Below are 13,112 nucleotides of genomic sequence, written 5' to 3'. Positions count from 1 at the left end.
ATGAATCAACGTTATGTCTGGAGGAGAAAAAATGAAGCTTACAAAGAGAAGAACACCTTGCCTACTGTTAAGCATGGTGGGGGGTCAATCATGCTCTGGGGCTGTTTCTCTGCCTCAGGTACCGGGAATCTCCAGCGCGTTCAAGGCATTATAAATTTTATTTCCTAGCAGGATATATTAGCTGCAAATGTCATGAAGTCAGTGAAGAACCTGAGGCTTGGGAGACGTTGGACCTTCCAACAGGACAACGATCCCAAGCATACCTCCAAATCAACATCAGAGTGGTTGCAGAAGAAGGGCTGGAAGACTCTGGAGTGGCCTTCACAGTCGCCAGACCTAAATCCTCTAGAAAAGCTGTGGTGGGACTTGAAGAAGGCAGTTGCAGCACACAAGCCCAAGAATATGAATGAACTGGAGGCCTTTGCCCAAGAGGAATGGGCTAAAATACCTGTAGATGGTTGCAAGAAGCTTGTGTCCGGTTATGTATCACCTTTGAAGGATGTCATTACTGCCAAAGGGTGTTCTACTAAGTACTAAAGATGCATGGAACTAGGGGGTTGAATCATTTTGTCAATGAGATATTAAGAAAAATGTCCTTTTTTGGTATTTTGTAAAATACAGTGTTACAATTTAAGTTGCATTTGTCTATTTGACACATCTTTATTTGATATGACTATAAACAAAATACGGAATAAATGTCCAACTTGCTAAAACACCAAAATTGTGTGGGGGTTGAATAATTTTGATCACAACTGTATGTTATTGAAGCACTTTAAGATACTGGGAACACGCTGTAAAAATAGAGTTGATCTACTTTGAGTCTCCAGGTCAGGGGTGTCCAAATTTCGGCATTTGGAAGCTTCTTCTGTGTGGCCCAAGAGACTGCATGAGTTTGATGAGGAATTTGTTGCACGGAGTGCCAACAACTTTACCCTAATCAGCTGACAATGTGAGTAAATCAGGTCAATGACCATGAATTGTACGCTGAAGTGTAGCCAGCACAGCAATCACTTATATGACCCAATCCCAACAACTTTTCCCACTCATGGTGAAACTGCAAATCAACACAAAAACTGAATACCGTATTTTCCGGAGTATAAGTCGCTCCAGAATATAAGTCGCACCTGCCGAAAATGCATAATAAAGAAGGAAAAAAACATATAAGTCGCACTGGAGTATAAGTCACATTTTTTGGGGGAAATTTATTTGATAAAACCCAACACCAAGAATGGACATTTGAAAGGCAATTTAAAATAAATAAAGAATAGTGAACAGCAGGCTGAATAATTGTACGTTATATAACGCATAAATAACCAACTGAGAAGGTGCCTGGTATGTCAACGTAACATATTATGGTAAGAGTCTTCCAAATAACTATAACATAGAGAACATGCTACACGTTTACCAGACAATCTGTCACTCCTAATCGCTAAATCAAATAAAATGTTATACGTCTAGTCTCTTGCGTGAATGAGCTAAATACAATTATTTGATATTTTACGGTAATGTGTTAAAAGGGAACATTATCACAATTTCAAAAGGGTTAAAAACAATGAAAATCAGTTCCCAGTGGCTTGTTGTATTTTTTGAATTTTCTTTCAAAATTTTACCGGTCCCCGAATATCCCTAAAAAAAGCTATAACGTGCTTGATTTTCGCTATTTGCGATGCGACTATCCATTTCCCTGTGACGTCACACAGTGCTGCCAATGTAAACAAACAATGGGAATACCACAGTAAGATGTAGCGACATTAGCTCGGATTCAAACTCTGATTTCAGCGACTTAAACGATTCAACAGATTACGCATGTATTGAAACAGATGGTTGGAGTATGAAAGTATTGAAGAAGAAACTGAAGCTATTGAGCGAATAGCTATTGACGCTATTCATAGCCATAGCATGGCCGAATAGCTGCGTTAGCATCGCCGGTAAAATGTGCGGACCAAACGATCAGGACTTTCGCATCTTGTGACACTGGAGCAACTTAAATCCGTCGATTGGTAAGTGTTTTTTTCGCATTAAATGTGGGTGGAAGGAAACGTAATATAGTTGCAAATGCATCTGCAGGTTATCCATACATCTCTGTGCCATGTCTGCTTTAGCACCGCCGGTAAATAGCATGTTAGCATCGATTAGCGTAGCATGTTAGCATCGATTAGCTGGCAGTCAACATCAACAAAACTCACCTTTGTGATTTTGTTGACTATCGTTGCAAATGCATCTGCAGGTTATCCATACATCTCCGTACCATGTCTGCTTTAGCACCGCCGGTAAATAGCATGTTAGCATCGATTAGCGTAGCATGTTAGCATCGATTAGCTGGCAGTCACGCCGCGACCAAATATGTCTGATTAGCACATAAGTCAACAACATCAACAAAACTCACCTTTGTGATTTCGTTGACTATCGTTGCAAATGCATCTGCAGGTTATCCATACATCTCTGTGCCATGTCTGCCTTAGCATCACCGGTAAAATGTGGAGACACTCCAGCACATACAAGGGGGGTCTGGCGGCAGACACTTTGGCATCTTCGGGCCAGTGGTGCAACTTGAATCCCTCCCTGTTAGTGTTGTTACACCCTCCGACAACACACCGTCGAAGCATGATGTTTCCAAGGTTCCAAAAAATAGTCAAAAAAAATGAAAATAACAGAGCTGAGACCCGGTGTTTGTAATGTGTTGAAAATGAAAATGGTGGGTGTGTTACCTCGGCGACGTCACATTCTGACGTCATCGCCTCCAGCGCGATAAACAGAAAGGCGTTTAATTCGCCAAAATTCACCCATTTAGAATTCGGAAATCGGTTAAAAAAATATATGGTCTTTTTTCTGCACCATCAAGGTATATATTGAAGCTTACATAGTTCTGGTGATAATGTTCCCCTTTAATAATTTCACACACAAGTCGCTCCTGAGTATAAGTCGCACCCCTGGCCAAACTATGAAAAAAACTGCAACTTATAGTCCGAAAAATATGGTACACACACACACACACACACGGTCACACGTGTGTTGACCATGTAACATAACACAACCTGCTCACTGAACTTTGTGGACATTAAAAGAAAAGTTAAAACACCGTGCAATGTTCAAAATTACACTCATTTAAATCCATTACAAAACAGGATGGGAAAAATGCGAAACCATCTATGCAGGGAGCATTTTTAGCTGCTTGATATTTCTGAATGATTACAAAACCTTAAAGTTGTCACAGAAGTAAACAAGGTATAAGTCGAACTTTTACATACTCTTAATATCCAATGATGTTAATCATTAATTATATATCCATTATATTAATATACAGTACAGGCCAAAAGTTTGGAAACACCTTCTCCTCATTCAATGGATTTTCTTTATTTTCATGATTATTTACATTGTAGATTGTCACTGAAGGCATCACAACTATGAATGAACACACGTGGAGTTAGGTACCTAACAAAAAAAGGGCAATAACTGAAAACATGTTTTATATTCTAGATTCTTCAAAATAGCCACCCTTTGCTCTGATTGCTGCTTTGCACACTCTTGGCTTACTCTTGATGTGCTTTAAGCACACCTGTGAAGTGAAAACCATTTCAGTTATTTCTTTCTTTTTTTCATTTTATTTTTATTGACATCCAGCATCAGACATTTCTATCCATTACGTCATATTCACATACATCATATAGCTATTGTCTGCCCTAAATGTCAAAATATTTTTTTTGTTTATACCCCATCATACCACCCCCCCCCCAAAAAAAAACAGGAAAAAACCAAAACAAAAAAATATTTAAAAAAAAGTATCTACAAATACATCAAAGCAATAAACAAAAATAAATAATAATAGACAAAAATAAAATACCAAGAAACATATATATATATATATATATATATATATATATATATATATATATATATATATACATACACATACATATATATATATATATATATATATATATATATATATATATACATACATATACACATATAGAGAGTATTTTTATTTTTTTTTAAACAGTGCACTAATTTGAAAAATTTAAGTCAGGCTTATGGGGCGTGACATAATTGACCCAGTTTTCCCAGTATGAAGTAAATTTCTCCAATTCATAATTAATAAAGGCAATTATCTTCTCCATGTTATATATGTCCATTGTGGTTTCCATCCATTGCCTCAAAGTTGGGCTCTCCTGGGATATCCATTTCCTAGTGATGGTCTTTTTACAAGCCACCAGTAGGATATTCATTAAGTGTTTATCTTTCTTCAGCCAGTCCTGAGGTGCAAGTCCAAAACACAAAGTTTAACTTTCAAGGGGTATTTCTTGTTTGAAAATATCCTGTAGAGCCGGGGTCACCAACCTTTTTGAAACCAAGAGCTTCTTTTTGGGTACTGATTAATGCGAAAAGCTACCAGTTTGATACACACTTTAAAAGATTGCAAGAAATAGCCAATTTGCTCAATTTACCTTTAATAAATAAATCTATATATATATATATATATAAAAAAATGGGTATTTCTGTCCGTCATTCCGTCATACATTTTTTTCCTTTTACGGAAGGTTTTTTTGTAGAGAATAAATGATGAAAAAAAAACACTCAATTGAACGGTTTAAAAGAGGAGAAAACAATGAAAATAAAATTTTGAAACATTCAACCGAAAAAAAGAAGAGAAAAACTAGCTACTTCGAATTTTTGGGAAAAAATTAAAAAAATAATTTATGGAACATCATTAGTAATTTTTCCTGATTAAAATTAATTTTAGAATTTTGATGACATGTTTTAAATAGGTTAAAATCGAATCTGCATTTTGTTAGAATATATAGCAAATTGGACCAAGCTTTATGTCTAACAAAGACAAATCACTATTTCTTCTCGATTTTCCAGAACAAAAATTTTAAAAGAAATTCAAAAGACTTTGAAATAAGATTTAAATTTGATTCTAAAGATTTTTTAGATTTGCCAGAATATTTTTTATTTTATTTTAGTCATAATAAGTTTGAAGAAATATTTCACAAATATTCTTCGTCGAAAAAACAGAAGCTAAAATGAAGAATTAAATTAAAATGTATTTATTATTCTTTACAATAAAAAAAATAAATGTATTTGAACATTGATTTAAATTGTCAGGAAGGAATTTAAAAGGTAAAAAGTTATGTGTTTAAAAATCCTAAAATCATTTTAAAGGTTGTATTTTTTCTCTAAAATTGTCTTTCTGAAATTTATTTAAACAAGTGAAGACCAAGTCTTAAAAATATTTTCTTGGATTTTCAAATTCTATTTGAGTTTTGTTCCTCTTAGAATTAAAAATGTCGAGCAGAGCGAGACCAGCTTGCTAGTAAATAAATACAATTTAAAAAATAGAGGCAGCTCACTGCTATTTGAGCTATTTTTAGAACAGGCCAGCGGGCCACTCATCTGGTCCTTACGGGCGACCTGGTGCCTGCGGGCACCGCGTTGGTGACCCCTGCTGTAGAGCTTGGTGTATCTGTTTCCAACCGTCCTTTATGGTGGAGTAGTCCCAGAAAACATGGTAGTGGTTTAAAGACCCACTGAAATGAGATGTTCTTATTTAAACGGGGATAGCAGGTCCATTCTATGTGTCATACTTGATCATTTTGCGATATTGCCATATTTTGGCTGAAAGGATTTAGTAGAGAACATCCACGATAAAGTTCGCAACTTTCGGTGTTAAGAGAAAAGCCCTGCCTCTTCTTGGTAGTCGCAGACGATGACGTCACATGTTTGATGGCTCCTCATATATTCACATTGATTTTAATGGGAGCCTCCAACAAAAAGTGCTATTCGGACCGAGAAAACGACAATTTCCCCATTAATTTGAGCGAGAATGAAAGATTTGTGTTAGAGGATATTGACAGCGACGGACTAGAAAAAAAAATGATGATGAAAAAACAAGTAAAAAAAAAAACACAATTGCATTGGGACGGATTCCGATGTTTTTAGAGACTATTACTAGATTAATTCTGGGAAATCCCTTATATTTCTATTGTGTTGCTAGTGTTTTAGTGAGTTAAATAGTACCTGATAGTCGGAAGGGTGTGTCCACGGGTGTCTTGACGAGAGTCGACGGCAGCTTTATGGACGGCACAAGCTCCGCTTTTCTCCGGTAAGAACTGACTTTTTAACCACAATTGTCTCACCGAAACCTGCTGGTTGACATGTGGTAGGGTTCCATGTTCTCTTGACCGCGCTCTGATCCATAGTAAAGTTTCACCTCCAGGAATTTTAAACAAGGAATCCCCGTGTGTTTGTGTGGCTAAAGGCTCAAGTTTCCCAACTCCATCTTTCTACTGTGACTTCTCCAATATTAATTGAACAAATTGCAAAAGATTCAGCAACACAGATCTCCAAAATACTGTGTAATTATGCCGTTAAAGCAGACAACTTTTAGCTGTGTGTGTGTGTGCAGCGCTCATACTTCCTTAAAACCCGTGACGTCTTGCATACACGTCATCATTACACGACATTTTCAAGAAGAAACTCCCGGGAAATTTAAAATTGTAACTTAGTAAACTAAAAAGGCCGTATTGGCATGTGTTGCAATGTTAATATTTCATCATTGATATATAAACTGTCAGACTGCGTGGTGGATAGTAGTAAGTTTCAGTAGGCCTTTAAATTCCCACAATTTCTCCAACGGGCAGGGGAGTTATCATAGTGAGACTTCTAAAAAGGTGTAATAAAAAATCTGATCAAACTTTTCCAGCCAAACTCCCTTCACTTGAGTGAGCTGGTAGTGAAGTGAAGTGAATTATATTTATATAGCGCTTTTCTCAAGTGACTCAAAGCGCTTTACATAGTGACACCCAATATCTAAGTTACATTTTAAACCAGTGTGGGTGGCACTGGGAGCAGGTGGGTAAAGTGTCTTGCCCAAGGACACAACGGCAGTAACTAGGATGGCACAAGCGGGAATCGAACCTGCAACCCTCAAGTTGCTGGCACGGTCACTCTACCAACCGAGCTATGCCGTACAAATCCATTGATATTTCCATATTATTGTCATAGTCATCCCTCCTTCCTCCTCCCATTTTGTTTTAATATATGAAGTTGAGGATGATTTCATATTCAACACACCCTTATACAAGCATGGAACAGTTTCATCAATAATTTCTGATTTGTAGGCTTTTGTAAACAATTCAATCAAACATATACTCGTCTTTGTGACGCTTTTCACCTTCATATTAACAAAATGCATTTCACAGTGGAAGAGGGGTTAGTGCGTCTGCCTCACAATACGAAGTTCCTGCAGTCCTGGGTTCAAATCCAGGCTCGGGATCTTTCTGTGTGGAGTTTGCATGTTCTCCCCGTGAATGCGTGGGTTCCCTCTGGGTACTCCGGCCTCCTCCCACTTCCAAAGACATGCACCTGGGGATAGGTTGATTGGCAACACTAAATTGGCCCTAGTGTGTGAATGTGAGTGTGAATGTTGTCTGTCTATCTGTGTTGGCCCTGCGATGAGGTGGCGACTTGTCCAGAGTGTACGCCGCCTTCCGCCCGATTGTAGCTGAGATAGGCGCCAGCGCCCCCCGCGACCCCGAAAGGGAATAAGCGGTAGAAAATGGATGGATGGATGGCATTTCAGTTATAAGTACGTAACTCCACATGTGTTCATTCATAGTTTTGATGCCTTCAGTGACAATCTACAATAAAAAAGTCATGAAAATAAAGAAAACGCATTGAATTAGGTGTGTCCAAACGCTGGGCCTGTACTGTATACAGTATATATACACATTTCATACATATATACACACTAGAGATGCACGGTTTGCGGTCTCATCCGCGGAGTCCTCGGGTCGGGCGGTTGACATGACGAAAAAATTGATTTTAATTAGATTCGGGCGGTTGGCGGGTGAACCACCCGGAGACATTTGATATGCATGGTTCTGGGATCGGTATCCTTTGCCATTCTAAGAGCCATTTAAACCCCGTGTCATAAAGCGAAGGAGTCAATAAGAGACGCTATTATTCTCTTAAATGACTGCTGGCAGTCACCCAGATATTAAATATTAGTGTGAGCTGTGAAGCCATTGGCTTTGACGCCTTCTACGTCATACACGACCTGCTTGTCAGTCCAGCATCATGTTGTGTGTGGTTTCCTTGGCAACACGCACACGACTGCAAGGCATACTGGGTGACACAGAGTACACTAATGGTTGTGATATAAACAATTTTAACACTTTCAGTAATATGCGCCACGCTGTGAAGCCACACCAATTAAGAACGACAAACACATTTCGGGAGAACATCCTCACAGTAACACAACATAAACGCAACACAACAAATATCAATCAATCAATCAATGTTTATTTATATAGCCCCAAATCACAAATGTCTCAAAGGACTGCACAAATCATTACGACTACGACATCCTCGGAAGAACCCACAAAAGGGCAAGGAAAACTCACACCCAGTGGGCAGGGAGAATTCACATGCAGTGGGACGCCAGTGACAATGCTGACTATGAGAAACCTCAGATATGGGCAACCTCCCCCCTCTAGTGGACCGAAAGCAATGGATGTCGAGCGGGTCTAACATGATACTGTGAAAGTTCAATCCATTGTGGCTCCAACACAGCCGCGAGAGTTCAGTTCAAAGCGGATCCAAGACAGCAGCAAGAGTCCCGTCCACAGGAAACCATCCCAAGCGGAGGCGGATCAGCAGCGTAGAGATGTCCCCAACCGATACAGGCGAGCGGTCCATCCTGGGTCTCGACTCTGGACAGCCAGAACTTCATCCATGGTCATCGGACCGGACCCCCTACACAAGGGAGGGGGGGACATAGGAGAAAAAAGAAAAGAAGCGGCAGATCAACTGGTCTAAAAAGGAGGTCTATTTAAAGGCTAGAGTATACAGATGAGTTTTAAGGTGAGACTTAAATGCTTCTACTGAGGTAGCATCTCGAACTGTTACCGGGAGGGCATTCCAGAGTACTGGAGCCCGAACGGAAAACGCTCTATAGCCCGGAGACTTTTTTTGGTCTTTAGGAATCACTAATAACCCGGAGTCTTTTGAACGCAGATTTCTTGCCCATAATCCTTTGTATTCATGACACTTCCTATTTTATACACCATAACCCCCCCCCCATGTGCGTCGGCAAGGTGGGCGGGGTTGGGGCGCGGGGGTGTAAAATATATTCAGGTTGTGTCATGAATACAAAGGATTATGGGTATTAGTTGTGTTGCGTTTATGTTGTGTTACTGTGAGGATGTTCTCCCGAAGTGTGTTTGTCAATCTTGTATTGTGTGGCTTCACAGCGTGGCGCATATTAGTAAGTGTTAAAGTTGTTTATATCACAACCATCAGTGTACTCTGTATCACCCAGTATGCCTTTCAATCTACATCGTGTGATTGCGAAAGCTGCACACAGCATGTTGCTGGGCCAACAATTGGTTCGTACATGTTGTTGAAGGTGTCAAAGGCAATGGCATCAGGATGAATGCTATTGGATAGTCGCGAGAACGTTAGCGGCTCCAATTGACCACATTTCTCTATGAAACAATTTTAAATAGCTCTGTGAGTGGTAAAGGTGGCAAACCTCTAATTCAGTGGGCGGGTACGGTCCCGATAAAATGTTGGTTCGGTTGGACGGCGGGTGGATGACGATTTTTGTGATGCGGATGCGGATGATATAATTGCCTATCCGCGCATCTCTAATACACACATATAAATGTAGATGTTTATACATGTAATGTTTGTCTGATCTTGAATGGGATTGTGCTGAACATTTTTCTTTTCCTGAAGGAACTCTCCTGAGGGAATCAATAAAGTACCATCTAATCCAGGGGTGCCCACACTTTTTCTGCAGGCGAGCTACTTTTCAATTGACCAACTCGAGGGGATCTACCTCATTTATATATATAATTTATATTTATTTATTTATGAAAGAGACATTTTTGTAAACAAGTTAAATGTGTTTAATGATAATACAAGCATGTGTAACACATATAGATGTCTTTCTTTCACGAAGACAAGAATATAAGTTGGTGTATTACCTGATTCTGATGACTTGCATTGATTGGAATCAGACAGTAATGATGATAGACGCCCACATTTTCAAATGGAGGAGAAAAAAAGTTGTCCTTTCTGTACAATACCACATGAAAGTGGTTGGTTTTTGGCATCTAATTCATCCAGCTTCCATACACTTTACAAGAAAAACATTGGCGGCAAATTCCGTAGCTTGCTTGATTGACATTCACGGCACCCGAGGGTCTTGTGAGATGACGCTGGCTGCTGCCAGTTCATTATTATGAAAAAATGACAGAGAGGAAGGCGAGAAACACTTTTTATTTCAACAGACTTTCGCGCCGTCCCTTCCGTCAAAACTCTAAAGGCCGACTGCACATTTCCTATCTTCACAATAAAAGCCCTGCTTCATGCTGCCTGCGCTAACAAAATAAGAGTCTCGGAAAGCTGGCGTGCACAAGTGATGTGCACGCCAGCTTTCTGAGGGATCGCTTGTGCACGCCAGTTTTCCGAGACTCTGTATTTAGTTAGCGCAGGCAGCATGAAGCAGGGCTTTTATTGTGAAGATAGGAAATGTGCAGTCGGCCTTTAGAGTTTTGACGGAAGGTACGGCGCGAGAGTCTGTTGAAATAAAAAGTGTTTCTCGCCTTCCTCTCGGTCATATTTTAATAATAATGATCTTGCAGCAGCCAGCGTCATCTCACAAGACCCTCCGGTACCGTGAATGTCATTTAAGTGACGTCTTGGTGAAGATTGACGATCACTCATTTTTAGGTCTATTTTCTTTAAAAGCCTGGCTGGAGATCGACTGACACACCCCCCGCGGTCGACTGGTAGCTCGCGATCGACGTAATGGGCACCCCTGATCTAATCTAATCTAATAAAAAATGTTTAGCCCAATGCGGCCCCCAAGTCAAAAAATTTGGAACCCCCTGCCCCGGGTCATTTTTCTTTCATCTCTCCAACAATATTACAGTACTAGTTTGTAGAGTACATTGTGGAGTATCCGTGTCCTGTTATTGAATACATAGTGCCGCTTGGCAGACTAGGATAGGAATTTCACATGTGCACCAGTGCCTGTGATAAGATAAATACAAGTGCAGTAATCTCTTCCAGCGCATTAATGGGTGCAGCCTCTCCTCATTCTTCGCATTTTCTACATACAAAACATTTTTATCAACCGTAAGGGTTTCTTCTGTGTGTGTAGTCACTGACCACGCTCTCTTCCTCATGTCCTACACTTCCTCAAAGTGAGCCCTCGATATAAACTAGTAATCAAATTGTATTGTCAGTTGTTTGTTTTTTCTTACTTTAAGTGGTGCTCTGCTCAATGTTAACACAATTCAAATATGTTGTTTTGAAATACACTCATTGGTCCGTTTTTTCTTCCTAAAACTGCTCTTACATTCATTTGTATGCAAATGTGCTTTGTTACTGTAGTAAACGTGTTCAGTTTTAAAAGTGACCAACTGTGTACTTTGCCATATGACCAGTTTTATTTGGTGCCCCCTTATAACAAAATGTTTCACACTTTGAAAACTGAATAGTCCATCCATCCATCCATCCATCTTCTTCCGCTTATCCGAGGTCGGGTCGCGGGGGAAACAGCCTAAGCAGGGAAACCCAGACTTCCCTCTCCCCAGCCACTTCGTCTAGCTCTTCCCGGGGGATCCCGAGGCGTTCCCAGGCCAGCCGGGAGACATAGTCTTCCCAACGTGTCCTGGGTCTTCCCCGTGGCCTCCTACCGGTTGGACGTGCCCTAAACACCTCCCTAGGGAGGCGTTCGGGTGGCATCCTGACCAGATGCCCGAACCACCTCATCTGGCTCCTATCGATGTGGAGGAGCAGCGGCTTTACTTTGAGTTCCTCCCGGATGGCAGAGCTTCTCACCCTATCTCTAAGGGAGAGCCCCGCCACACGGCGGAGGAAACTCATTTCGGCCGCTTGTACCCGTGATCTTATCCTTTCGGTCATGACCCAAAGCTCATGACCATAGGTGAGGATGGGAACGTAGATCGACCGGTAAATTGAGAGCTTTGCCTTCCGGCTCAGCTCCTTCTTCACCACAACGGATCGGTACAACGTCCGCATTACTGAAGACGCCGCACCGATCCGCCTGTCGATCTCACGATCCACTCTTCCCCCACTCGTGAACAAGACTCCTAGGTACCTGAACTCCTCCACTTGGGGCAGGGTCTCCTCCCCAACCCGGAGATGGCATTCCACCCTTTTCCGGGCGAGAACCATAGACTCGGACTTGGAGGTGCTGATTCTCATTCCGGGTGCTTCATACTCGGCTGCGAACCGATCCAGTGAGAGCTGAAGATCCCGGTCAGATGAAGCCATCAGGACCACATCATCTGCAAAAAGCAGAGACCTAATCCCGCGGCCACCAAACCGGAACCCCTCAACGCCTTGACTGCGCCTAGAAATTCTGTCCATAAAAGTTATGAACAGAATCGGTGACAAAGGACAGCCTTGGCGGAGTCCAACCCTCACTGGAAATGTGTTCGACTTACTGCCGGCAATGCGGACCAAGCTCTGAAACTGATCGTACAGGGAGCGGACCGCCACAATAAGACAGTCCGATACCCCATACTCTCTGAGCACTCCCCACAGGACTTTCCGAGGGACACGGTCGAATGCCTTCTCCAAGTCCACGAAGCACATATAGACTGGGTGGTTGGGCAAACTCCCATGCACCCTCAAGAACCCTGCCGAGAGTATAGAGCTGGTCCACAGTTCCACGACCAGGACGAAAACCACACTGTTCCTCCTGAATCCGAGGTTCGACTATCCGGCGTAGCCTCCTCTCCAGTACACCTGAATAAACCTTACCGGGAAGGCTGAGGAGTGTGATCCCACCATAGTTGGAACACACCCTCCGGTCCCCCTTCTTAAAGAGAGGAACCACCACCCCTGTCTGCCAATCCAGAGGTACCGCCCCCGATGTCCACGCGATGCTGCAGAGTAACCGAATAGTAAAGTTCATAAATCAACTGGAATTTGAACGCAGAAACACAGGCTTTTAAGACAAGCATCAATAAAGCTACTGAGATCATGAGGGGAAATCATACAGGACGAACGTGATTTATTTGTCACGGTTTACCTGACATATGAAACATGACGAATCGGGAGGGTGCAAT

At 41.4% G+C, this 13,112-nt stretch overlaps 1 protein-coding gene across 4 annotated transcripts in view; it reads left to right on the top strand.

Moving 5' to 3' along the window:
- Nucleotides 1–13,112, top strand: part of LOC133544877 (receptor-interacting serine/threonine-protein kinase 2-like) — a 90,077-nt gene that overhangs the window by 61,565 nt on the left and 15,400 nt on the right. Inside the window, exon 12 of one of the 4 annotated variants that reach the window (XM_061890101.1) lies at nt 828–949. In XM_061890101.1, the coding sequence (XP_061746085.1) occupies nt 828–945 (118 nt within the window). In that variant the 3' untranslated portion in view covers nt 946–949. Of the gene's footprint in view, nt 1–827; nt 3,840–13,112 lie in introns of those variants that run through there. The other 3 variants (XM_061890102.1, XM_061890100.1, XM_061890103.1) reach the window with 3 other exon arrangements.

This window comes from Nerophis ophidion, linkage group LG28 (genome assembly GCF_033978795.1).
Source record: "Nerophis ophidion isolate RoL-2023_Sa linkage group LG28, RoL_Noph_v1.0, whole genome shotgun sequence".
Lineage (NCBI taxonomy): Eukaryota > Metazoa > Chordata > Actinopteri > Syngnathiformes > Syngnathidae > Nerophis > Nerophis ophidion.
Note: the sequence above shows the minus strand (reverse complement) of the source record. Positions and strands in the feature narration are given on the sequence as shown.